Source organism: Saccostrea cucullata, unplaced genomic scaffold (genome assembly GCF_032062105.1).
Source record: "Saccostrea cucullata isolate Sc308-1 unplaced genomic scaffold, CSIRO_AGI_Scuc_v1 ctg152, whole genome shotgun sequence".
Lineage (NCBI taxonomy): Eukaryota > Metazoa > Mollusca > Bivalvia > Ostreida > Ostreidae > Saccostrea > Saccostrea cuccullata.
The window spans coordinates 256,082-282,172 of NW_026929180.1; the positions used below are offsets into that span (position 1 = coordinate 256,082).

At 32.3% G+C, this 26,091-nt stretch overlaps 2 protein-coding genes across 9 annotated transcripts; one reads left to right on the top strand and one right to left on the bottom strand.

Moving 5' to 3' along the window:
• On the top strand, positions 1-26,091 carry LOC134280011 (calponin homology domain-containing protein DDB_G0272472-like). 8 transcript variants are annotated; one of them, XM_062762433.1, is made up of 25 exons: positions 1-81; positions 5,621-5,685; positions 6,159-6,390; positions 6,916-7,044; positions 9,023-9,128; positions 9,243-9,364; positions 10,047-10,097; positions 13,324-13,392; positions 14,258-14,320; positions 16,870-16,923; positions 18,871-18,966; positions 21,923-21,985; positions 22,091-22,153; positions 23,029-23,091; positions 23,194-23,256; positions 23,357-23,419; positions 23,521-23,583; positions 23,686-23,748; positions 23,849-23,911; positions 24,014-24,076; positions 24,178-24,240; positions 24,342-24,404; positions 24,810-24,869; positions 25,442-25,505; positions 25,613-26,091. In XM_062762433.1, the coding sequence occupies exons 2-25, from the start codon at positions 5,650-5,652 to the stop codon at positions 25,686-25,688; spliced, it is 1,851 nt and encodes a 616-aa protein (XP_062618417.1). In that variant the 5' UTR covers positions 1-81; positions 5,621-5,649; the 3' UTR covers positions 25,689-26,091. The 8 variants fall into 8 exon arrangements, with proteins under 8 accessions (XP_062618417.1, XP_062618421.1, XP_062618419.1 ...); XM_062762437.1 differs by lacking the exon at positions 24,342-24,404; XM_062762435.1 differs by lacking the exon at positions 23,686-23,748.
• LOC134280015 (uncharacterized) lies at positions 3,470-5,319 on the bottom strand. Its single transcript, XM_062762446.1, has 4 exons — positions 5,230-5,319; positions 4,359-4,402; positions 4,092-4,247; positions 3,470-3,992 (listed from the first exon to the last, which is right to left on the bottom strand). Exons 1-4 carry the CDS (start codon positions 5,298-5,300, stop codon positions 3,625-3,627), a joined length of 639 nt encoding a protein of 212 aa, XP_062618430.1. The 5' UTR covers positions 5,301-5,319; the 3' UTR covers positions 3,470-3,624.

Below are 26,091 nucleotides of genomic sequence, written 5' to 3' on the forward strand. Positions count from 1 at the left end.
TTTTTTGTGAAAAGTTGAGAAAACGAAAGTAGGAAATTTTCCAGATCGATAAGAAGATTCACCAATATATTTAAGAGAAAGGTAAATTATTTTAAACAAACATATATTGAGGAAAGGAAAGTTGTTCTTAACATCGTTGTAACATTAAAATAAAAATGATCGCGTGTATAAAACCTACACCCTAATTTAGAATAGTTTATGCCTTACAGAACGCCAATCGAAATAAGGTACATATCAGGATTCTTCTTATTTGAGCTATAAATATTATGATTATCAACGCCTGCATACAAATAAATCCATAAAAAAAATAACCTTTGTTAAGAATTGTGTTAAAGCCTATGTTGAAAACAGTTTAAACCATTTCTATTATAAATTATATAAATTATAATATATAATGTGCTTCGCTGTTCGAATCAAAAGTTGTGTCCCTTGCCCCAACCTATGAACAATAATATGAGAAGTATTTTTGAATTTATAGACTCATAAAAACATTTCATAGGCAATCACTAGTGAAATTTAAATATGGAACTTCAAACTAACATACATGTATATATAAAACTATTTTAAAACATATCTTTAATTATTTGTACCTATCTTCAAATCAAAATTACCTATCGTTAAATAAGTTAAAGATAGGTTTAATACAATTATATCTAGCTTTAAACAATGGATGATAGGTACAACTGATTTGAAGATAGGTACAAATGCCATGAATTAAAGAAAGAAATAGTGATTTAAAGAAAGGCGCAACTTTCCCCCTAATTATACTAACAATAACAAGTATTACTTACTTATGCCTGCTACCCCTTTTGGGCCGATGACTAGATTCCTCCAGGCCCTCTAGATATCCTGAGCAATGCCTTCTATCTCTTTCCAGTTTTTGTCCAAACTTTATTTAGACCTATCTTTAATTCATTTTGACCCTTCTTCATAAATTATATTATTTGATTACCTAGCATAAAAATAATATTTTGTTATATCTTAGATTGAAAGTATTATTTTATTTCGAAATTTGATAAGTAGATAAAAAGTTATTTTAGTTTGTCCTAATATCCTGTAGCTAGTATATTATCATAACTAAATATATTCATAATCCATAAATATATATTTTAATTATGCAGGAAGTCATGAAGGTATTACCCTGATACTTTTGATAATATGTAAAATAATTCTGTTTTGATGTTTTAAAACCTACAAATACAGATCAAAAATATACAAGGTATAGGTATAAACGTTAACCCGAGAAAAAGTATAATGTAATAATACAATGGAGTTGTGTCATATGAGAGATTCATAACCTGGAATTTATCAGCTCTTAAGAATTAATTTAACTCGGATTACAGAATAATTTCGATTATGACGAATGAAGAACCACCTCTTTTATCTTGTAGTAATATCATTCACTTTCACATAAAAATTTTAACGACCTACTTTTCTGCTAGTGGCCCCTAAATATTTACCAGGAACTAAGCTTTATTTTTACGCTATGATCAATCATTCTAAACCGAGAGTGAACATAAACGGAACATTTCAGATAATAAAATAAATCGACAATTGAAATAGTTTTACTTAATAATTTAACCTAAGATTTTAGCCAAAAATTCTTTTTTTAAATATTAAAGTCCAAATTTTCTCTATCAATTTTCTCATTCTTTTTTTTTACATTATTACAAAAACAGAGAGATAAAATCTTTCAAATTAATTTTTGCCTAAGATTGCTTATTTTGTATCGGTTAGGGTCATCATTCCGTAAGTTATATGGTCGATACAATGACATTGTCAGCAAATTATCATCATCATTAAGTAAAATGCTGACTGTATTTTTTCATTATGATTGTTAGGTCATTTATACACTGAGTTGTCTTCGGAATTTTTCTTTTTTCCGAACATGACAAGGAGCACACGGCGGGTGGGACAGGTCGGCAGGATGTAAACTCCCCCATGACACCTGATCCCACGTCTGATGTTTTTGATGCCCGTGCTTGCTCCACTCCTATTTGATAATATTAAATGGACTTTTGAGTGAGATTGATATCTGTTGTTTTACGTCTCATTCGAGAATTTTTCACTCATGTAGAGACGTCATCATACACCAATTCTTTATTCAATCACAACCAGATCACTGGTACATAAGAGTTTCATCAGTGAATTCGAAAGGCTTCAAATTATGACCTTTACTCGGCATTCAGGGCCATTGAGCAGTAAAGGATCATTATAGTGCCAACGCCTGCCATGACTAGGGACCTCGGTTTTTAAAGTCTCATCCGAAGGACCCGCAATTTTCACTTCAATTGAAGAGCGCATGGCGAAGGAACAATTGCTACCCATTTTTTAAAAAAAGAATTAGGTCAGTCGCGGCCGAGATTTGAACTCACGACCTCCCGATCACGGAGCAAGCGCTCTACCGATTGAGCTATCGTTAACGGTTTTTGAGTTCGAATACTGTTCGTTTTCTCCACACATTTCATTTGTCCTTATTCTGTAAGGATATGAAATTATACGAGTCAATGAACAAAACCTCGTTATATTTATCTGAAACAGTCTTGTTAGTATTTTTATACATCCCCACCCGCTTAAAAAGCGGGAGGGTATATAGTAATCGGAGGTCTGTCTGTCCGTCTAGCTGTACGTCCGTCCGTCGGTCCGTCCATTTGTCTGTTTCGCTTTGGGGTACCCATCTCTTATCCGCCACTCCTCTTATACCACTGAATGCAATTTGATAAGACTTTCAGAGAATCTGTATTACATATTGCCATTGTGCACCTCTTATTTGATTTTGGATCCGACACATATTTTGGGTTTCCCATAGAAAGACATTGACACTACCATTATATTGTTACCTATGAATAACATGGGACACCACGAGTTACTCCTCTTTACACGTTTCCGTTTAACATAGAGAGGGCAAGAGATCTTCCAAAAGATATATCACATGTAACAAAACTGAGCTAGTAAGAGTGAAAATATATCTTCCATCCTGTGACAATATTGTTTCTCATCTGAAAACATTAATTGTATCTTTAAATATTTTCTTATACCCCCTTCTCCTTGAATAGCGGAAGGGCATATAGTAATCGGGATGTCTGTCCGTCCGTCTGGTACGTTTTTGGGTATCCATCTCTTATCCGTGACTCCTTTCATACCACTGAATGAAATTTGATGAAATTTTCCCAGAATCGTTGTTACATATTGACATTGTGCACCTCCTATTTTACTTTTTGATCCGACACATATTTTGGGTTTCACATAGCAAACATGGACACTGCCATTACATTCATATGGGAGGCGAGGTATCATTTAGTGAGCTCATTGGTCTCAGTACCTCTAGTTGATAATTTTTATTGCATGAAATTTGCTATGAGCTGTAACATACCTATATTTACAAAATCTATGAATGAACACATGATATTGCGTTTTTCTCAAATAGTACAAAATTTAAATTTTAACATTGACATTCATTAACGACACTTTTAAAGGGAAATTATACTTTAGAGCAAACAGTTTCTGTCATTTTCAACCCTTTTCAGTCCTTTAAAAAGAGACAGTCACGCGTTTTACATCATAAAGGCAACGCAAAACACTTTCTTCTTGAAAATATTTTCAGTTAATTTGGTTCATATTGGTCTAAAGCTTATATGTACGCATATTTCCCTGTATGCACGTGTTTTCGTATATTTCAAGGTCATAATTTTCCACCGACTTCCCGTTTAATTCCATGTTGTCGCAATACCTCTCGGAAGTAGTATCCCCCATGTCGTAGCTCTTCATCGACCGAAAGGAACCAAACGAATCAAAGTTTAACTCTTGTTCCGTCTTCCGCTCAGGTCTTCTGCTTTTCTGGACTATGGCAACGGCAACAAGCGGAAATAGCAACAATAGAACAAGAACTATGATTGCCCCAATAATGATGAGAGCGTGAAGATGCTTCAAAAAAGAATATTCTGGTGGAAAATCCGAATCCATGTGCGAGGTCGTAATATTCAGATCTATTTCTGTTAAAACCACAAAAGCAATCATATAGAGTGTTTTGTAATTATATTTTTAAAAATAAAGATATTTAATCATCATTCAGTTACTAGTATTTCAAATACCTGAGGTAGATTGATAACATCCTGTAATGTGGTGACATGTCATGTTCGAACAATTGCATTTTAATTGGCATTGGATTCCATAATTAGGGTATCTGCAAACTTTTGAGCAGTTTACTCCAAAATATCCACTTTCACAATCCGAATACGCTGCATAGCCTTAAAAGTTATAAAATTATAGTTTTGAATACCAATTATTTTAAAATTGTCATTGACAATTGAAAGAAAAAGCATACATGTATTATCTAAATTTACGATCGAGTAAAATACCTTTGTAGTCAATGGAGGAGTTGTTTTTAATGTCATTCTGGAATCTAGAGAAAAAGGAAAGTACACAAAGTTACTCCACATGAATATAAAAATTCTACTTACTGTACATCAGTAAATCAGCAATGCAGCACAGGAACATGTACTGCCTTAGTAAATTCCAAAATAGGTCCAAAATCGTGTATACATTACAATTGTATTTAAATTGACGTTTATATTATTGAAATTTTAGTTACTTATTTAGATGAACATGTATGTGTTCAGTTTATTGGGAACTTCGGGGAATTGTCATTCTCATGACATATATCTTTTCTTTAAACATGATTTCTCCAGAGAAAGAATTCACAACACACTGTTAATATATTTTTATACGTCTCTAGAATTTTCCCTCATAAAAAAGAAATCTTAAATTGCGCATAACTGTGTAGAATAAATGGTTCTGGTGAGCATATATTTCTTGCAAACGAGAAAATATTTCTGTCAGCATGATACTATCATGTTGTAAATTTTGAATTTACTAGGGGGAGGTAAATGCAAAATTAACATGTTGTAAATTTTGCATTTACCTCTTCTAGTAAATTCAAAATTTACAACATGATAATACTAAATGTAGTAAAAAAGATTAGATATCAAGCGAGAAATTCATCCTTAAAAGTGCACGTGTTATTTGCATTTCTTTTTACGTAAATGGTAAAATTATTTGACAATGAAATTTTAAGAAATGTTTGAAAACAAATCTACCATGTTCATAGTAAAATGCGTGTTAGTACTAGAATGCATCTTACATGGACATAAATAAAAGAGAAAACAGTGTTAAACAATCAGATAACTTTGCCTAATTTCGAAGGAAGTAGTTTTATCGAATGTAACTTACCCTTCAGCTGACGAATGTACAGCGGTAAAAGATACCGAAAAAAAGATGACACATCTACATTTATAATCCATTGTAGATTGACTATTTGAGGAAGAATTATTCCCAATTATGTAGAAGAGCTATTCAGCTATTCTATTTTTGTTATTGTTTCCTGGTCTGAGCATTGGATAATCTGGCGTATACTTGTAAAAGTAATCAAAGTATAGAAAACTGTTTAAAAAAAGTCCTACACTTCATCAAATATATTTTACATTACGTTACTTTAGCTCCTTGGCTATTTATAAATACACATTTGCAAATACTTCTTTTATATATATTTGTACTTAATTTATATCTATACTTTCTAACTTTGTCTTTCTCAGTTAATTTTGTGTATGTGTATTATTTTTAGAAACAACAGAGAAAGAAGTAAAGAAAAGGATGATATTGTACTATGTTTTGTTTTTGAACCTTCAGGTAATTTTCAGGCTCCATAAGCTTTTTTTTAATCTTCCTCAACAGTAAGAAAATCTATGAATGCGTGAAGAAGAATATTAGAAAAGAAAAAAAGAAGAAACAAACGTTTTTTGGGTTGCAAAAGCTTTTTGCATCCCTTCATTTATTTTTTAGGAAACGTTTATCCTATACGCACATGTTCATCTGTATATGAAAATGTCTTGCTCCACAAGTTTTGTGTCCATGGAAAGAAAATCCTTGGTTCGCTACAATGAACAAAACAGACATTATAATCATTTTCATTAAATACATGTTCAAAGAATTCGAATAGGAGTTATTACATCTGCAGTTAATACCGGGCTAATAAAAAGTAGGAAATATAAATATTTTGGTGACAGCATGAAAAATTATGGAAAACAAATTGCATGGCAGAGTTGTTCTGACATACATTGTCTTTTTGTTGTACAATATATTTTGATAAATTATCATTTCAGATTTTTGTTGAGGGTTCTAGTTTTAGCTGCCCTTCATCAATACCAACATTATCTTCCGTATCGTCCTGTCCGAAAAACAAACAAGAATGGGAAACTGCAGCAATAAGAAAACAGTGCGAGGCAATCAAACAAAACTGCACAGAGTTACACAGTGATTTTCAGTATCATTGTTTATTGAATCAACAGCTGGACGGAACATTAGAAGTTTGCGCACCTGTTTACTTCCTACAAGGTAATCTCTATCTTGTTTAATTGTCCCATGTTTTTTTTAAAACTTTATTTTTGTTAAATATTTATTAAATATTTTTTAAACAGTATTGAATATTTTTCCCTCATATTAGATTAACAATCTATAAATTTCATGTCATATTACTTCATACGTCCTTTAATTCATGGTCTAAAATCAATTAGATCGATGTTTTAGATAGGTGATTACATGGTGGTGGGTATGCCTAATATTTTGCGCCCTCAGTAACAAAAGGATGATTTGTCGATAATCAAATGCATCAAATCAAATGACAATGATCATAATTTTAGATTGGCTGTCAACAACAACAAAAAAAAAAGGTTCAGCTATGAAAAATTAAAGAATTGCATAACATTGTACCAAAAGAGAAATAGCATTAGATAAAGAAAAATCAAAAGCAATAAAGCTACAAAACAATTTGATTAAATTGATATTTCTACTTACTTACAATTACACACAAAATAGCAATCACCCCAAAAATGTAAATATAAACATTTGTTTTTCTTTTAGGATTCTGTGCTAGCTACAACATCCAAAAGAAGCAAATTGTTGAAACGTACGACGATGGATTCGAATGTCTAAAATACCATGGATCTGAACAATGCCCTTTAAGATACCTGTCCAATGAAGCTTACAAATGTATGTGTGCTAATGCAAAATATCATAATTGTAGGTTTAAAATATTTGCACTAATAAAATATGAGGGGAAAGAACGGTAATCAAATTCAGAAGTCCATTCAAACAATACAATGAATGATCAGAGCAAACATTAGAAATGGGATCAGGTGCCACGGAGGAGTAGGCATTTCCAGGCGAACGGTAAACCCGCTTTGTGCTCCCTCTAATGATCCGGAAAATCAGTAGTCAATTCAGTTTGTAAATACTGGCCTAACAACTGGCATAAAATCGCCAGCAGCTATCATTTAACTTCGTGATGGAGTGTATTTGCTGACAAGGTCATTGTATAGACGGATCAAAACGTCTTGTTTCATCTACTCGTTTCCCAATACTTGCATGTAAAAGATAGCTCATGGGTATCGAATTAACTAAGATACATGTATGTAGTTCTGTCTGTAACACTTTCGTTTCCAAGCGATATCTAAAGAAGCCTTTCAGTTTATTGCAATGGAAATTTATATATCAACTTTGTATGACCTAAAGAAGACAATTGCTACTATAGTTATTCATATAAACTTTAGTTTACTTCGATTTGTGAGTACAAAGGGATGAGTTTAGACATCGATAATAACGATTGAATGTTTTATGCACATATATACAAATATTAAAAAATTGTGAAAAAGTTTGAGCAAACGGGATCCATTCAAGACAACAGACAGAACAATGGAGGTAGACCAAAGTCGGTGAGGATTCCAGAGAGTATTCAACAGGTGCAGCAAGTTATAGAGGAAACACCGCAAAGATCTGTGAGGAAAGTTTTAAGTGATGTGAGTAACACTTTGTCATGTAGCCGATCCAGTGTTCACAGAATTTTAAGATTTGACCTACACTTAAATCCTTATAGAATATCTGTAATGCAGCACCTTATGCAAAGTGACATTGAGAGCCGCCTTACTTTTGTTCAATGGATAAGGGAGCATGACAATATAGTCAATGACATTTTGGTTTTCCGATGAAGCTCATTTCTACTTAAACGGGATAGTAAACAAGAGAAATTCTCGATACTGGGGTAGCGAAAACCCAAATCTTTATCTGGAGAAACCTGCTCTATAGGGATAATCGGGTCTTTTTTCTTTGAAGATGAATAAGGCGAAACTCAGACTGTTAACAGTACTCGCTATCTGGAACTTTTGAAGAAGAAATTCTTGCCGTGTTTAGTAAGAAGGGGTTTTAATCCTAAGGATATATGGTTTCAACAAGACGGAGCAACGCCTCACACAACTCGAAATGTTACTGACTGGCTACAAGAAACATTCAATGGAAATTTTTATCTCTTTCAAAACTACACACATTTGGCCCCCTCATTCCCCCGATCTAAGCCCTCTGGATTTCTTTTTGTGGGGATATCTAAAAGACAATGTGTACAAGCCAGAGCTTGAATCCTTAGCAGACTTAAAACATGCAATTCGGAGGGAAATCAGGAAGATTACTGACGAGACATGTGCCGCAGTCATTAGGAATTTCATGCAACGTCTCAACATCGTCACTAGCCAGAAAGGACGTCATTTGGAGCACATCATGTAATAACTGTATCAAAATTTAAAGTGTTCTAATTTTGTTGTTTTCTTTTTGATGTCTAACAAATTATGTTACCAAAATTGGACAATATATGACAAATCAACAATGTATTTGTTTTTATTCAATATTCATTAAGTTGTGTTTTATTCAAACAAGAAACGGTATCATATATTCTGGGACACCCTGTATTTTGCTCATCATTATGTTGGCGCTATAAATATTTGCCTTCCATGCTACTTTTCCACATAACATCAAATTTTGTAATAAAGTTCTTTGAAGAATGGGAGTGAAGATTGATTTCTAGTTTTGATTATTCACTAATTGTATGCATTAATATCCTTTATAATTGATTTGTACTGATAAAATTTATGAAAATTGGCGAAAGAACTACACTTATCAAACAACAATTATTCCTAACTAGATCAGAGATGCTACCCGTATGATGTAAAAAATGAAACAAGAACAACTCATACACCACCAGCAACAACAGCAGCAACAGCAGTAGCAAATCAAAATAAGGAGTGCAGGTACTGATTTCATTCTGAAAAAAAATCTTTTAGTCATTTTTTTATGTACGTATACATATGATTAATTAATTTTATATGAAATATTTGAACTAACAAAATCATTCTTTCTTACAGATCCAATGACAACACTGGGGTAGTTGCTGTAATAGTAATCTTATTTGTAGTCGTAACGATCGTCATACATATATTGATATGGAGGTATCGAGAGAGGATATTGAAGAAAATTTGTAAAAGAGGTAATATCAAAATAAGTGATTTCTTACAACTTATTAATGAATTTCTTTTGTTTACTAATAGATTGTTTTTTTTTTTTAAATGATTCCCTCCCCCAACCCCCAAATAATGAAAATTTCACAAAGTTATGGTATCAATGAAACATTTAATTCTTTTGTTTTATTATCAAATTTGAAGAAAAATATCTGTTTAATGCTGTACTTTTAGTGAAAACCATAATTGTAGAAATAATAAATGTTTATCAACGAAGGACAAGTGAGACGTGAATGGTTTCTGAAAGGCTGTTATTGAAAGCATGATATGTATAAAGACAAGGTCTCTATAAAATCCGCCATTTGCATTGTACTTTCGGTTTCAAGTCTTTATTTACATTTAGACAAATTAAATAAATAAGGGAAACAACTTTCCAGAGGCTATCGAAGTCCTACTTGCCCTTCATTGGTAAATATGTTTTGTTTCTGTTGTGATGAATTTCACTAAAAGTTCGGATGTACTTAAGTGTATTTTGTAAAAGTATATGTATTTTTTGTAAGAATTTATCTCGATAAATATTCGATAAATATCGAGTGATACTTTTTATATTTATAAAATGTTAAAGTCTTAATTTATATACCTTATAGTTTGTAGCTTTTGTAAAAAAAAAAATGGGCATGTTGCTCTTTGGTGAAAGCTTTACTTGAACAGGTGTACATGGTGAGGAGGATGGAAATACAGCAACACAGCCTCGAATGCAAGGTGCTTACCTGTACATTGTTATTCATTTTTCTCATATAATAAGATTTTATCTGATATATATTATATTGAATATTCCATATTCAAGAAAAAATTATAATATGTTGACGGTGCGACCGTTATGGCGAGCGCAGATATTTATTTTGTTATAATTTAGATCGGGCTCGTCAAACTGCACGTGACATTTTGTGCGTCTAGACTCTGACGTCACAAGACGTCGTATGTAAGTTACATTTCCAAAAAGAAGCCTGAACAGTGCTAAAAGTAAATCATTAATGAAGAACGTTTCTTTTACTATTTATCTTCAATGTTTATCCATTAAATCAGGGCATGTTTACTTTTAGCTGAACTTTTGCTGCTATTCTCGCGATAACGTAGCTTTAACAAGTGATGCATTGTAGGTCCAAATTACTGCGTCAAAAAATTCTATCGAATGAATGTGCAGTAGTCCAAAATTTTCTCTTCGCACAGGCGTTGCTTTCAGCTCGCAGTGACGAGCGCAGCTCGCTGCGCTCGCTATCAGATATATATTTTATGAGAATGTTTCTCAAAAGAACCGTTGTTCTCATTTTCCTTTATTTGTATCATTTATAAATATATAACTTACTAAAGTCGTGTATTTCAATAATTTAGAACAATGAAATATATAGGGAGTTGAGGAACAGTTTTTAAGCTCATAAGTTCCTATCAAATAAAACAAATTAGGGCCAGGACAAACACATCTCCTGTAAAACAGGCTTAACACTAATAGTATATACATTATAAACACACTGAATTTGGCGACGGGTTTTCCCGTTATTTCCCATTCATGACAATGAGTATTTTCGGTCTGTGATACTCACTCCTGCATGACATCTGATCCATCTCTGATTTTTTATAGGTCCGTGCTTGTTCTACTCCTATTTAGTATTATTTAAAGGACTTATGAACTTGAATATAATCTTCCTTATCTCGATATACATGAATCAATAAACGTCGGTTAGAATCATTTCTTTAATTTAAGCAGGTAAAAATTTCTTGCGCGAAATGATATTCAATCAATGAAATTAACTAAGACGAACTTATCAAAATAAAAAGAACATATACATGTATCTATGATATTTATTTATAATTTTTTTTTATAAAGACATAAATATATACAAATACATGCTCTCATTTCTAGTATGTGAGTTTACGGTTGCAACTATTGCAAAAAAAAAAAAAAAAAAAAAAAAAAGCAAATTTTTCTTATGACTAGTTGTCACTCCGGCCCTTCTGTCCGTCCGTCTGTGAACTTTTCATATTTTCAACTTTTTCTCAAGAACCACGTAGCCAATTTTATTCAATGTTGATACAAAGCATCCTTGGATAAAGGGGAGTTTAAGTTATAAAATTGAAGGACCAAGTCCCCTTCCAAGGGGAGATAATCTAGAAAAAACAGTGTGGGGACATTAAAAAAAAACCCCACTGAACCAGAAAAGTTGAAATTTATGAGCAAGCATATTGGGGATAGTTTAGATTCTTAATTGTTCCAATCATGACCCCAAGGGTCACAATACAGAATCCAAGTTTTACATTGAAATTTATATGAAAAAAAAATTAAAAACCTTCTTCTCAAGAACCACTGGGAAAGAAAAGCTGTAACTTATCAGGAAGTATCCGGAGTAGTGTTGATTCTAAATCATTCAAGTCATAACCCTTGGGGTAAGGGCAGGGTCATTGTAGGTATAAAAAGGGGGAATCTGTTAAATAACAAAATTGCCAAATTACTCAGGTGAGCGATGTTTTCTAACGGCCTCTTGTTCTGTTAGAAACAAACTAAGGAAACATAAAAATTATATTAATTTAATAGTCATTGTTAAGGAAACAAGTCTGATTTTTGTTAATAAATTTTCCAAGTGATGAAAATTTATAGAGTCTAGAAAAAGCCATTCAATAAAATGAAAAATTGAAAAGAAAAATTCAAGGAAATCTTGGTGAGGATTTTATTTATACTGTATAATCATTAAATGATATAACATTTTTGTGAATCGCAAGATATATCGTTGACATAATCCATACGACATTTCTTGTAAAATGCGTTGTATTGCGAGTACCTCTCAGTTACCTACATGTAATTCACTGCTGCTCTTTTGTGATGGAATGGAGGAATCTCTTTTTTTCGCAAAATTTCTAGAGCATATCATTGTGTACAGTAGTGACAATCGATTGATTCGAAAAAAAATATACCGAAAATATAATGTATTCATATGGGCTTAACTCTAAAAAGTATATTGTCAAATAAGAGAAGTTAAGAGTATTCGATCAGCTCAAAACATGGCTCTAACTGGCGACTAATTTAGTCGCCATGGCGTCTAAAAAATTCGTTTGGCGCTATTATGTCTCTATAAATCGACAACTTATCGTCCTGTTTAAATGAAGTTAGCGATCATCAAATTTTGAACGATACATTTAATTTTCTTTCAACTTTTTTTTTCTGATTGATTGATTGATTGTATCTTGTTTAACGTCCCTATCGAGAATTTTTCACTCATATGGAGACACCACCACTTGCCGGTGGAGAGCTGCAAATTTAGTCCTATACTCGGCACTCAGGACAACTGAGCAGGAAGAGATCTTTTTCCTGCCAGCATCTACTGTGACATGTGACCTTTGTTTATACGGTCTCATCCGAAAGACCCATCTCCACGTCCCACAGTGGGATTCGAACCCGCGACGTAAGAAAAAAAATCCTTACTTCGCGAATCTAGTGCAGATGCTCTAACCACTGGGCCACGCAGGCGACCATATTTTTCCGTAGAGGAAAAAAGAATCTTTATGATTGCAATATACCCCCTCCCCTTCCTGGGAATAACCCAATGAGGACGTATATCTAACTTGGCACCAAAGAAGTAATTGTCTTGCGACTGAAAATTTGCATTGACGACTATATTTAAGGAGTCAGCTGGCGCCTGAATTTTAATGAATTCAGTTATAACTGCTTCTTTCGCGTTTCTTTCCGATCGGCGATTTGCAATGTCCTAGCTTATAGAACAGCTTTTTCAAAGATAATTGGCGATGGGGAGTTAAATCAAAAAAGCATAGAAACATGAAATACGTATAATAGTTATAAATAGATATTAACTACTATGACAGTTTGTCAAGTACCTTCTTAATTCCTCATCATTGTTTATAATAAAGTTTAGAGAGTAACAATAAATTCAAATACACTTCCTTTATTTTTAAATATTGACTCACTTAATTTGAACAGATGTACGTGAAGAGGAGGATAGAAATCCAGAAACACGGTCTCTCATCAACCGAGATATGATTAATTCAGGTACGAGCGTTCATGTACATTGTAATAAATTCTTCTAATGGAATATAATTTGTATGATTCACTTTATTTTAAAACTGATGCTCATATTCAAGGAAAAAAGGAATTTTTATTAAAATTTTCTTAAAAGAATTGATGTGGTCAATTTCCTTTATTTTGTATCGTTAATATATATATAATTTACTAATGTTGTGTATTTTAGAAATTTAGAAAAATGAAATACATAGGGAGGCAATGAACAGTTTTTAAGCTCAAAAGTCCAAGCAAAAAAACAAATCAGGAGCAGAGAAAACATTGTTAGGTCATTATATACACACTGAATTGGCTACGGAATTATGTTTCCGTTATTTCCCAATCAGGACAAGGAGCACGCGGCAGATTTGGCCGGTCGGCCTGGAATAGTCAATCCCACATGGCACCCGATCCCACCTCTGATTTTTTTAGGTCCATATTTGTTCTGCTCCAATTTTGTATTATTTAAAGGACATTTGAGCTTGAATACTGTTCGTAATGTCCATCAACATGTATTTCATTTTATGAATCAATAAACGTCGCTTAGAACTGTTTCGTCAAGCAGGTATTAATTTCTTGTGCGGTATGCTATTCAATCAATGAAGTTAACTCAGACGAACTGATAGTTTATATATTTAAACCCATATTATATGATGTATTTTTATACAGACATAATAAAAAATAATGTCCTCTTTTGTGGTACGTGAGTTAACGGTTGCAGCTAATACAAACTGGCTTTCGCCAGATATGTATTTCTCTGTAACTAACAAAGGAAGGAAACAGAATAATAATATTTATTAATTGTCATCGATAAAAGAACACGTCTATTACTTTTTCAAGTGATTTATACTTTTAGAGAGTCTAGCGAAAGCCAATCAAGAAAATGAAGAACTGAAAAGAAAAATTCAAGAAAATCTTGGTGAGGATTTTATTTATATAATCATTAAATGATATAATATTTTTGTGAATCGCAAGATATATCGTTGAAATAATCCATGCGACATTTCTTGTAAAATACGTTGCATTGCGAGTACCTCGCAGTTACCTAACTCACTGCTTCTCTTTTGCGGTGGAGTGGAGGAAGCTCTCAATCTCGCAAGATTTCTAGGGTAAATCATTGTTTACAGTAGTGACGATCGATTGATACAAAGAGTCATTATACCGAAAATACAAAGTATTCCTTATGGGTTAAACTTCAAAAAGTACATTGTCAAATAAGGAAAGTTTTGAGTACTTGATCAGCCTTTAAAAGTAACGATTTTCAAAGAAAATGTAATGAGAAGAGTCTCCTTAGTGAAAAGAATTATGAAACGTGTAAGATATGAGGATTAGATCCTTATCAAATATTTATTAGGCTGCTTCAGCGAATGTTCAGCAAGATATTTCATCAAGATTTCTTTCTCATCTGTCTATACAAATTTTACAATGATCGATCATGCATTGTATACAATAGCAGTAAAACTTTCTTTGTACGTTCACATTTAATTGGTGTATAGAGAGCGATCATTCAATACGATTGGTCAGTATTGTTATTGGTAATGCCGGGTTCTGTGTTTTAAATGCAAATTACTATTGATTCCATTGAAATCAGCATCCAGTCCATGGGTAAAATGATAATCAGCATACAAACTTTTAGCACGCCCCATCAGGCAAACTGTCACGTTGTTAGTAAAACGATAATATTTCAAGTTAAAAATTTTATCAATTAATGAATTTATATATTTTTATGCCTTATTGTTGTTTGTTTCGAAAAACCTGTTTCTACTTTAGTTTCCTATCTGATGGAAAGAGCTCCCTCGGTTACCTTACAGTTTATATTTCACCTCTTCAATCAATGAAGTATATAATAAGACAAACTGATATTCAAAATACTTAAACCTACATTATGTGACTTATTCTTTATACGGTTTACGGTTGCAGATATTGCCCCTCCCCCCTTTCCAATGCAAAATTGGCTTTCGCCAGTTATGTATTTTTTCTGTTCTAAACAAACGAAAGGAACACAATAATTATATTCACTTAATCACCCCTACTAATGTTATTGTGATTTTAATTCAAGACACGTGGTTTAGGTTGATCTATTCAAAGGTTATAGGGTAGAACCGGTTATATAAATAAAATTGGTAGTGAACATGATATTGCTATAGCCTGTTTCTTTTGAAAACATGTCCTGTAATAAATGTTTCCAGACCCTTCTGAAAGACTTTCATGATTTTTAACAGAAAAAGGGTGGCTAAAGGAGAGGGTGTTAAAATAACAATATATCTTATACTTTCCGGCGAAAATTAGAGCTCCCTAGTGACCGATTCGCTGGTTAAAAATGTTTAATCTATTATCATCTACACTGAAAAACCTTTGTTTGCCTTATATGGCTATTGTTATAAATGCGCACAGAGGATCTTACCATGAGCAATCGTTGAATGAATAGCAACGTTTACACCAAATTCATGTTTACATGTTACTTCGAACACATAGTTCAGGTCAATCTAAGATCATGTCAATGGACTACAGAATAAAAAATGTCCTTACGATCAAAATACAAAGGTAAGAAACTATTAAAGGTGTTACGGCGTTTTTAATTTGTTGTTAACTGAAAAAAAATGTTTAATAAAATGTAGTTTGTGTCTAGTTCAGAACAACAGCGCTTCAAGGGTAAGGAAAACGAGCAGCATCTCTTATGCATTTAAAAAAACCTTGTTTACGTTGGTGATCACGTGTTCGGCCAGGGAATCCACCTGGCAATTGTATTCACCGATAGTACAACAAAGGAATCAATACAGACGCAAATTGCTTTTGCAGTATGACTTTCAGAAACCTAGACTTCCACCGTTTATTCAACAAATTAATTGTTTGTCATTATGAGCATGAATATAATATTTTTAAAAATGCTTTCCATTTACCATAAGATTTTCCTTTTTTTCAAGCGTAAAATTCCTGTAGTATTCGTAGTAACCCATAATGCAATCAGCTGATTGGTCAGTTAAAATCATACTCGTGCCTCAGTTTCGTATCTGATGCCAAAAATATAGTCCCTGTTCCCATGCAAAAATATCTGTCCAAAAAGAAATTTTAATTCATGACTGCAGAAAATTGTATAATGGAGAACACTTATTTAAGTTTGAATGAATGTAAGAGAGATTGATTGATTGAAGTACATTTCTACAGACATTATCAGCTGATTTTAGGGTGGTGAAAACTGAAACGCAACATAACTTTTCTGTTTACCATCCTCCATGTGCTAGTTACTTCCTAGCCACATTTCCGTGAATAATTTACCCTATCTCGCTGAAGTCTCGCTAACTCACGCCAGAGCCACTACCAGAGCTACTCTGAACTCATCGGGTTTTATAATTTGCAGAACACCGATAAATAAAAGGTTCCGAACACATTAGTAAGGGTGTTAATTGTCAGTAATAAAAATAGATGTATATTTTTGTAAATAATGTTTCATGCAATTTATATTTTTAGAGAACCTAGCAAAAGCCAGTGAAGAAAATGAAAAATTGAAAAGAGAAATTAATGGTGGGAATTTTATTTATGTATTCTTATGCTTATAGGCAAGGTCACCGCAGCTTGTTTTTGCTAATTTTGTATAAGTCAAATAAAACAGTTTCATAGAGATGAATAATATCATTTATTAAAATGACGGTATAAATGTGAACAATTTAACGAACAAGAAGGGGATCAGATTCACAAGCTTTGAATAGCAGTTACGTAAAATATGACAACGTCTGATCCCCCAAAACTGACTAGAAAAAGTATCTGTAAGACAAGACAATCAAAACATCATATGAAAATGTAAGCAAAAAGATGGCACATCAAAACAAAATAGGCTAAGGATAGTACTGAAACATAATACATGTACATAAAAACAGTTTAATCAAGTCGAGTCAGAACGAATCAAATATATGATTAATATGACACATTAATACCCATTTTAAGGGGTAGGAGTGCAGGGGTGGAGGAGGGTCTTCAAAATAAACGTGCCTGATGTTAGCGTGGTCAGCATGCAGGTTATCACAATACAACTGAATGACTCGCTGAGCTGACCACTTGACCTTACACCTTCTATTACATGTAATCCATCAACCAAGGCGTGGATCTAAGAATTTTCACAATTTACTAAAATTAATCCTCCCGGAAACCTCCAACTAAATTATCGCATTCAATACATAAATACAATTATTATTCTAAAAATTGTTGTTTTATGTATTCTTATGCTTATAGGCAAGGTCACCGCAGCTTGTTTTTGCTAATTTTGTATCAGTTTCATAGAGATGAATAATATCATTTATTAAAATGACGGTATAAATGTGAACAATTTAACAAACAAGAAGGGTATCAGATTCACAAGCTTTGAATAGCAGTTACGTAAAATATGATAACGTCTGATCCCCCAAAACTGACTAGAAAAAAGTATCTGTAAGACAAGACAATCAAAACATCATATGAAAATGTTAGCAAAAAGATGGCACATCAAAACATATATAATCATTAAATATTATTAATAATATTTTGTAAATCGCAGGATATACAGTTGAAATTAACCATATGATGCATCAGTATTTTTAAAATTATTCTTTAGTTTTGAAAATATGTCTATGTTTTATTAATCCATTTATGATTTTATATATTTTTCTGTCTGATCGCTGTTTGTTTCGAAAACCTGTTTAAATATTAAGTCACTTTCCTATATCATATCTGATGCAGGGAGCTCTCCCTTGGTGAAGATTTATTTCCCCTCTATATCTTTGTTTTTAATTTATTGTATGCATTATAAACAGGAACATAAGAGATCATCATAATCTCAAGTGAAACAAATGTAGTCTAACAGATAGAGGGACAATGTTTTAAGGAGAGTTTTTTTTTCTCCGTCAGATCCTTTCATAGTAGACAGGTCCTATAGTCCACAGTGTCACTCGTTGTAACTCGAAATAAGATGTGACACGGTTCAACATGACAGATTAAAATAAAAAAAAAAACAATTATTTCATGTTAAAAATTGTGTAAATATAAGCTTTGAAAATAATTTCAGAAAATTCAAATGTGAGCAGTTATTGTAATTTATGACAAGGATTTATTCATAACTGTTATCCTATGCCTGCTCACACTATTTTTTATGTTTTATTTTCTTTATGGAATAATAAAATATTTAAAAAACCATAGGTTAAAAAAGCAAATATGTCATGTGTAAATGTGTAGCAGAGAAAGTCATCATGGAGGATAAAATAGAAAAACAAGAACAGGAAATAAAATTCTTGAATGGTACAAGGATTTTCAGAAGAGATTCTAGTTGTAAAGTATTTGATCCTTAAAACTATAAAGGAAGTATATACCTGTAATTATCTATAAGCATTAAACATTATTCGAACAAATAACCAAGCATAACATATTATAATACAAGTACATCATTTGCCTTCTTTCGACAAATGAGCTATATAGTGATTTTCCTTTCAATATATCTGACAGACTTACTCAGTCAAGAAAGAAAAGCTGGAGAAGAGAGATCAAAGGAAGTTCAGCTGTTAAAGGAAACTCATACGAAAACAGAAGAAGAACTCCAAAGTATGTTTTTATATTTATATAGTAGTAAATCTGAAAGAAACTATTTTTTGCTTAATCGTCATTAATATATAAAGGGAAATAACGGGAAAAGTATCGAAGCAATTTCCAGGATTTCTCTGTTTGATTTAATGTGAAAAAGTTTTGTTTCACTTAGTTCGTTCTGTGCGGCGCCGCTAGCGGTCCAGATAGAAAAATATTTTAATTTGTTTGGACGAACTTAGAAGTTCGGTTAGACGAATTAGATATTTGTTCAGAAGAATTAGAAATTCTTTCGGAGGAATTAGAGAGGATGACTGCACTTAATAATTTGCGAAATTTGCGTCAAAATAAACTTTCAAAACAGACAATTTTTCTTTTAATTGCAGAAATGATCAACATCTAATCTACAACTTTACTTTATTACAATAAATAAAAGTATGTATCTACGATGTACGAATCTGTTTTATAAGGCGGGGGTCATCACAAGTTCTTCAATCTCCGTACGATAATGAGGACGCCCACTTTTTTACTGACTTTATTCATAGTCAGTGCATGTTTGTCTATTGTTCTCCTTCTAACTGTAGTTGTATATTTGCTTTTGTAATGTTGTGTTAAAAGGAGGTTAATAGACAAAAAGTTGCTCATGGTTTAAAAGAGAAAAAACTGCTTCTTTCTAAGGAAGAAATTCTTCAAAATCACGTGTCAGTTTTGAATACTTTCAATATTCCACAGAGCCAAAATGAATTTGAAATACCTTATATATGTATTGGATTCCGAAACTTCATAAGAATCCTTACAAACAAAGATACATTGCAGGTTCCAGTAAATATTCAACCAAGCCTCTTTCGATACACCTCACTAAGATATTGACAGTAGTGAAGGAAAAACTTCAAGAGTACTGTGCAACTATATATTCAAGAAGTGGTGTGAATCAGATGTGGATTCTAAAAAATTCTAAAGAACTCTTGGATAATTTGAAATCACAAGACTTTACAAAAATCAACAACTTAAAAACTTACGACTTTTCAACTTTATACACAACAATTCCCCACGACAAATTAAAATCCAGGCTTTTTGATATCATTGACAGCTGCTTCTTCAATAAAAATGGAACTCGTAAATTTACTTACCTCGTCATTGGTCATTTGCAAAATTTTTTTGTTCAAACAGATTCTGATTGCACACATAAGTACTCTGAAGTTGACATCAAGAAGATGCTTGAGTTTCTGATTGACAATTTCTATGTGGTTTTTGGAGACCAGGTATTCCAACAATCTATTGGAATTCCCATGGGTACAAATTGCGCTCCGTTATTAGCAGACTTATTTTTATATTCATATGAAGCAGAATTTATGCAAAATCTTATGCGTGAAAAGAAGAAAACACTTGCTGTGGCCTTCAACTCGACATTTAGATATATCGACGATGTATTGTCAATTAACAATGGCAATTTCCATTCCACGTCGATACGATATATCCTGGTGAGCTTGAGATAAAAGATACCACAGAGTCTGACACTTCTGTTTCATACTTGGATATTTCACTTGAAAAAGACGCTAATGGTAATCTAACAACCGAACTATATGATAAACGTGATGACTTTAACTTTTCTATCATCAACTTCCCTTGCAAATGCAGCAATATACCTTCATCACCTGGATACGGAGAATATATATCTCAGTTGATTCGATACGCAAGAGCATGCTCTACTTATGAACAGTTTCTGAAACGAGGTAAATCATTGACAGGCAAGTTGATGAAACAAGAACGTTTAAAGTCCTCATTTCTTAAGTCCTATGGTCGATAAAATGACCTTGTCAGCAAATACAATTTATCATTGAGTCAAATGCTGACTGACGTTTTTCATACCAATTGTTAGTCCATTATTTATACACTGAATTGACGAAGGATTTTTTCCGTTATTTCCTGATCATGACATGGAGCACGCGGCGGGTGTGACCGGTCGGCAGGGGATGCTCACTCCTCCATGACACCTGATCCCTCCTCTGATGTTTCGGGGGTCCCTGTTCGCTCTGCTCTTATTTATTAATAATGAAATATTTATAAACTGTAAAAGTTTCAACTTTATACCTCACATAGTTTTGGAGCTATTGTTAAAATAAATTTTTGGACATGTTGACCTTTGACGAAACCTTAAAGTAAAGGCGATATTTTTTCTATGAACAAAAATCGGATCGAAAGAAAAAGATATAGGAACAGTCTAAGGAAAATATCAGTGGTATCAAAAGAGGGAAGAGATATGGATTTCTAATAAATACACACGTCTCTGATCATTGTATGTTCATCGGCAATCTGATGTAATCTCCCCGGACTAAATATAAAATTAAAGAGCTGAATTACGTTTTAGAAAGGGTTTGCATAACTAAAGAATTATTTTTCTTACAAAGATTATGACGCTTCTTCCGTTTTCAAGTATCCAAATGGAAAGAAAAAATGTAAATATGTATATTAGAGCTTTATAAAACCATCAAAATGATCATTTGTTAGCTTTATCAACATTCTATAATATTAAATGAGTTTTAAAAACCATAGCCATCGTTCTTTTATATACACTTCCATGCTCATATGGATACTTTTTGCGCCTCTGTCGTTGGAGAGTTACAATCTTAAAATCTTGTATTACATCTCGCCACAAACTACCTTTTCGCGGAAGCAATAATTCAACAAAAAAGTAAAATCACATTGATTTCATAGATAATGTTGTGATTAGTAGATTTAACATTCTTTCTTAAAATTAGCACTGATCAGCTTTCAGTTTGGTTATGCAACTCACATACAGCGTCATGTGACATCAGAGTTTATACATACCAAATTTCACACATGCGATTTGAAGAGATGGATAAAATTTTCAATATTGACACGGAAACTTCATCGTATAGTGATTATTTCTTTTTTTTTAAATCGTGACCCTCAAGGGCTACAAAGGGATCTCATCCAAGATGATTGTATATTGTAGAGAAACTTGCAGAGGAGAATAATGAGAAGGAAAAATTGGAAAGAAAAAATAAAGATCACAGTGGTGAGCATTTTTACCAGAAGAATTAATAGACATGTCCTTTGATATCCTGGACAAAGTGGGAAAAAAAATATTTTTCACATCTTCAAAATTGATTTTATTTTGTAGAGGTATTTTCAAAAGTGAAAAATGAGAAGGAAAACTTGGAAAAAAAGATAAAAGATCAAAGTGGTGAGCATTTGTACTACAAGGATTAAAAGGCATGTCCTTTGGTGTCCTTGGCAAGTTGAGAACATTATTTTTGTTCAAGGTACTTGGACACAGATTTGAAGTCAATATTTTCTCTACAATATTACTTATATATTTTAATAGCATTTCACACAAAAATTAATTAAAAATCTTATTTCATTTAAAAGTTATTAAAACTTCAAATTTTTGGCGGGTTTGATTGACAAATCCTTGCACTTTCACAAATTTTAACCTTATTCTTAATCCTTAGGAAAAGTGGCAATGTTGTTGTGTATTAATGAGAAATATTAAAACTTATATGCAGAAAAATAATTTTATTCAGAGTAGAAATATTAGAAAGCAAAACTCCTTCGCAGGTAACGTCGCTCTGAACTAAGAGTTGTGCACAGAGTGTAGCAAATCGAACACACTCGTGTTATGTACACAGTTTTTGTAAACAGGGCACGAGTTCTGTTATTGTTTATGTTTAAAATTTACCGGGTGCGTTCATTGGTCACAGTCTGCTTACCACAACTGCACAGACTGACAATATATTGTGTGTTTGTTTCGCTTTCGAACATGTCTACTCTGAGATTTCTGGATAATAGTATTAATATTTTTTTCATTTATAATACAAAAAGAGATTGCCACTTTTCCTAAGGACTAACAATAAAATTAATTTGTGAAAGTGCAAGGATGTGTCAATCAAACCCGCCAAAAAATTTGAAATTTTAATATCTTTTATATGAAATAAGATTTTTAATTAATTTTTGTGTGAAATGCTATTAAAATATATAAGTCGTAATATTATAGAGAAAATAATAACTTCAAATCTGTGTCCAAGTACCTTTAACATCCAAGTTGATTTTCTTTTGTAGAGGAACTTTCAAATGTTAAAGATGAGAAGGAAAACTTGGAGAGAAAGATAAAAGATCAATGTGGTGAGCATTTATACTACAAGGATTAAAAGGCATGTCCTTTGATGTCCTTGGCAAGTTAAAAAAATAATTTTTCTCATCATCCAATTTGATTGTATTTTGTAGAGGAACTTTCAAAGGTGAACAATGAGAAGCAAAATTTGGAAAGGAAGATAAAAGATCAAAGTGGTGAGCATTTTTACTACAAGGATTAAAAGGCATGTCCTTTGATGTCCTTGGCAAGTAGAATTTTTTTTTTCTTACAATCCAGATTGATTTTATTTTGTAGAGGAGCTTTCAAAGGTGAAAAATGAGAAGGGAAATTTGGAAAGAAAGATAAAAGATCAAAGTGGTAAGCATTTTTACTACAAGGATTAAAAGGCATGTCCTTTGATGTCCTTGGCAAGTGGAAAATTTTTTTTTCTCATCATCCAAATTGATTTTATTTTGTAGAGGAACTTTCAAAGGTGAACAATGAGAAGGAAAACTTGGAAAGAAAGATAAAAGATCAAAGTGGTAAGCATTTTTACTACAAGGATTAAAAGGCATGTCCTTTGATGTCCTTGGCAAGTTAAAAACATTTTTTTTCTCATCATCCAAATTGATTTTATTTTGTAGAGGAACTTTCAATGGTGAAAAATGAGAAGGAAAACTTGGAAAGAAATATAAAAGATCAAAGTGGTGAGCATTTATACTACAAGGATTAAAAGGCATGTCCTTTGATGTCCTTGGCAAGTGGAAATTTTTTTTTCTTAAAATCCAGATTGACTTTATTTTGTAGAGGAGCTTTCAAAGGTGAAAAATGAGAAGGGAAATTTGGAAAAAAAGATAAAAGATCAAAGTGGTAAGCATTTTTACTATAAGGATTAAAAGGCATGTCCTTTGATGTCCTTGGCAAGTGGAAAATTTTTTTTTTCTCATCATCCAAATTGATTTTATTTTGTAGAGGAACTTTCAAAGGTGAACAATGAGAAGGAAAACTTGGAAAGAAAGATAAAAGATCAATGTGGTGAGCATTTATACTACAAGGATTAAAAGGCATGTCCTTTGATGTCCTTGGCAAGTGGAAACTTTTTTTTTCTCATCATCCAAATTGATTTTATTTTGTAGAGGAACTTTCAAAGGTGAACAATGAGAAGGAAAACTTGGAAAGAAAGATAAAAGATCAAAGTGGTAAGCATTTATACTATAAGGATTAAAAGGCATGTCCTTTGATGTCCTTGGCAAGTGGAAATTTTTTTTTTCTCATCATCCAAATTGATTTTATTTTGTAGAGGAACTTTCAATGGTGAAAAATGAGAAGGAAAACTTGGAAAGAAATATAAAAGATCAAAGTGGTGAGCATTTTACTACAAGGATTAAAAGGCATATCCTTCAATGTCCTTGGCAAGTCCTTCCCGTTTGAAGAAAATTTCACAAGTTACTTGTAATTGTAAAGAAACTCGTAGAGTTAAATAAGGAGAAGGAAGAAATCGAAAGAAAGATAAAAGATCTACAAGGATTAAAAGGCATGTCCTTTGATGAAATATTGCTAATGCAATGAAATTTAATAATATGAACTATAGAAGGGATCTCGTTGCGAGCAACGGGTAGGTCTTCTGTTCGATTTCTAAAAGGATCTTGATTAATTTTTATTTATTTCCTTTTCAAGTAAAATGTATAAATATGAAACGAATGTGTCAGGCGTTGTGGTATCTTTTGAAATCTTTTGTTTAATGTCATCTGATTATTGTATTTTTTAGTAAGACTTACTGAAGTCAATAAAAAGAATGACGATTTGAAAAGACAAATAGAAGAACATGGTAAGCACTTTTTAGGTTACCTGAGTCAGGGTTTAGTGTTTAGCCAAGGCTCTTTTCGTCATACAATGAAATTCATAAATTCTTTCAAAAACAATTATATGGATTTTTATATTACAAAAAATGTATATTATATACAATGATGACTCTTCCATAATTATGAAGTTCATGGGTCGGAGGTTCTGTCACAAGACCATGCTATATTAATTGATTGTATTGAAAATTGTCTTCTCTATAAATCACAAAGAGAGCTGATTTGTTTCTTTTTGTTCAGAACAATTGCTATTTTTGTGACTATTGACTTAGTCAGTATTAACTGATCAAATTTTGTACATTGAAGTAATGATTGTTGATTTAGTTTGTATCATTTGTATAAATTAAATGTTTTTTGATATCTTAAAATAAGTTAAACAAGGAAATTAAATCTTTTGATATTGATATATCAACAAAGATTTAAATATGACAGAAAAACATTAATTATTACACAACTGTGCAGTGATACAAGTTACAAATTCTTACATATATACTGTTTGAAATGTTTAGCACAGGATGAGTGACTTACTTTTTTTCGTTAGGTGAGAATAAAGGACCCAAAAAGAAAACGGCACCACCGCGGCCAACAGATCCCCCAAGAGCAAAGTATGTTTCAATAGAGATCATCAGTTATATTGAAAATTTATCTCGTGTTTCTTTAGATGATGTAAACATCGTGAGTGAGGTCGCTTAATGTTTTCTCCTATTTTTAGTGAAAAAGAAGATCAACAAGTAGATGAGCATAAAAAATCTACAAAGAATAAACCTGCACCTCTGCCTCCTTCATGATCAAACCAGACGAATAGAACTTAAAAACTTGAATAGTAAAGTGCATGCGTAAGATGATATTAGTCAAGTACTCAATTCTTCCTTCCTCAATAATTCTGTTCATCCTCCGGTACTGATTGTGATATACCTTTATGAGCCCTGAATTGAAGTGTAAATGTATAATAATAAAAATATATAATCAAATATAAATATGCTCATTAAACTACATATAGAATGTATTAAGAATTTCGTAAAGTTAATGAATGAAGTCAAATCTTGCACAACCAGCGTTGACAGAGGTGTGCATTTGAGCGTAGCAGGAACGATAACTTAAGGATATACGATCCTCAGCCAGGAAGGATATCTCTAAAAATTAATATTTAATTTGAAATGCATCAAAATGAAGTTTGAAAATAAATGTCTT

Coding starts and splice junctions, on each gene's coding strand:
- LOC134280015 (XM_062762446.1), bottom strand. CDS start 5,300: ATGGATTATAAATGTAGATGTGTCATCTTTTTTTCGGTATCTTTTACC. Junction 4,403..5,229: donor GTACATTCGTCAGCTGAAGG/GTAAGTTACATT, acceptor CTTTTTCTCTAG/ATTCCAGAATGACATTAAAA. Junction 3,993..4,091: donor ATGTTATCAATCTACCTCAG/GTATTTGAAATA, acceptor TGGTTTTAACAG/AAATAGATCTGAATATTACG.
- LOC134280011 (XM_062762433.1), top strand. CDS start 5,650: ATGATATTGTACTATGTTTTGTTTTTGAACCTTCAG. Junction 7,045..9,022: donor GTCCAATGAAGCTTACAAAT/GTATGTGTGCTA, acceptor ATTCCTAACTAG/ATCAGAGATGCTACCCGTAT. Junction 25,506..25,612: donor ACAGATCCCCCAAGAGCAAA/GTATGTTTCAAT, acceptor TCCTATTTTTAG/TGAAAAAGAAGATCAACAAG.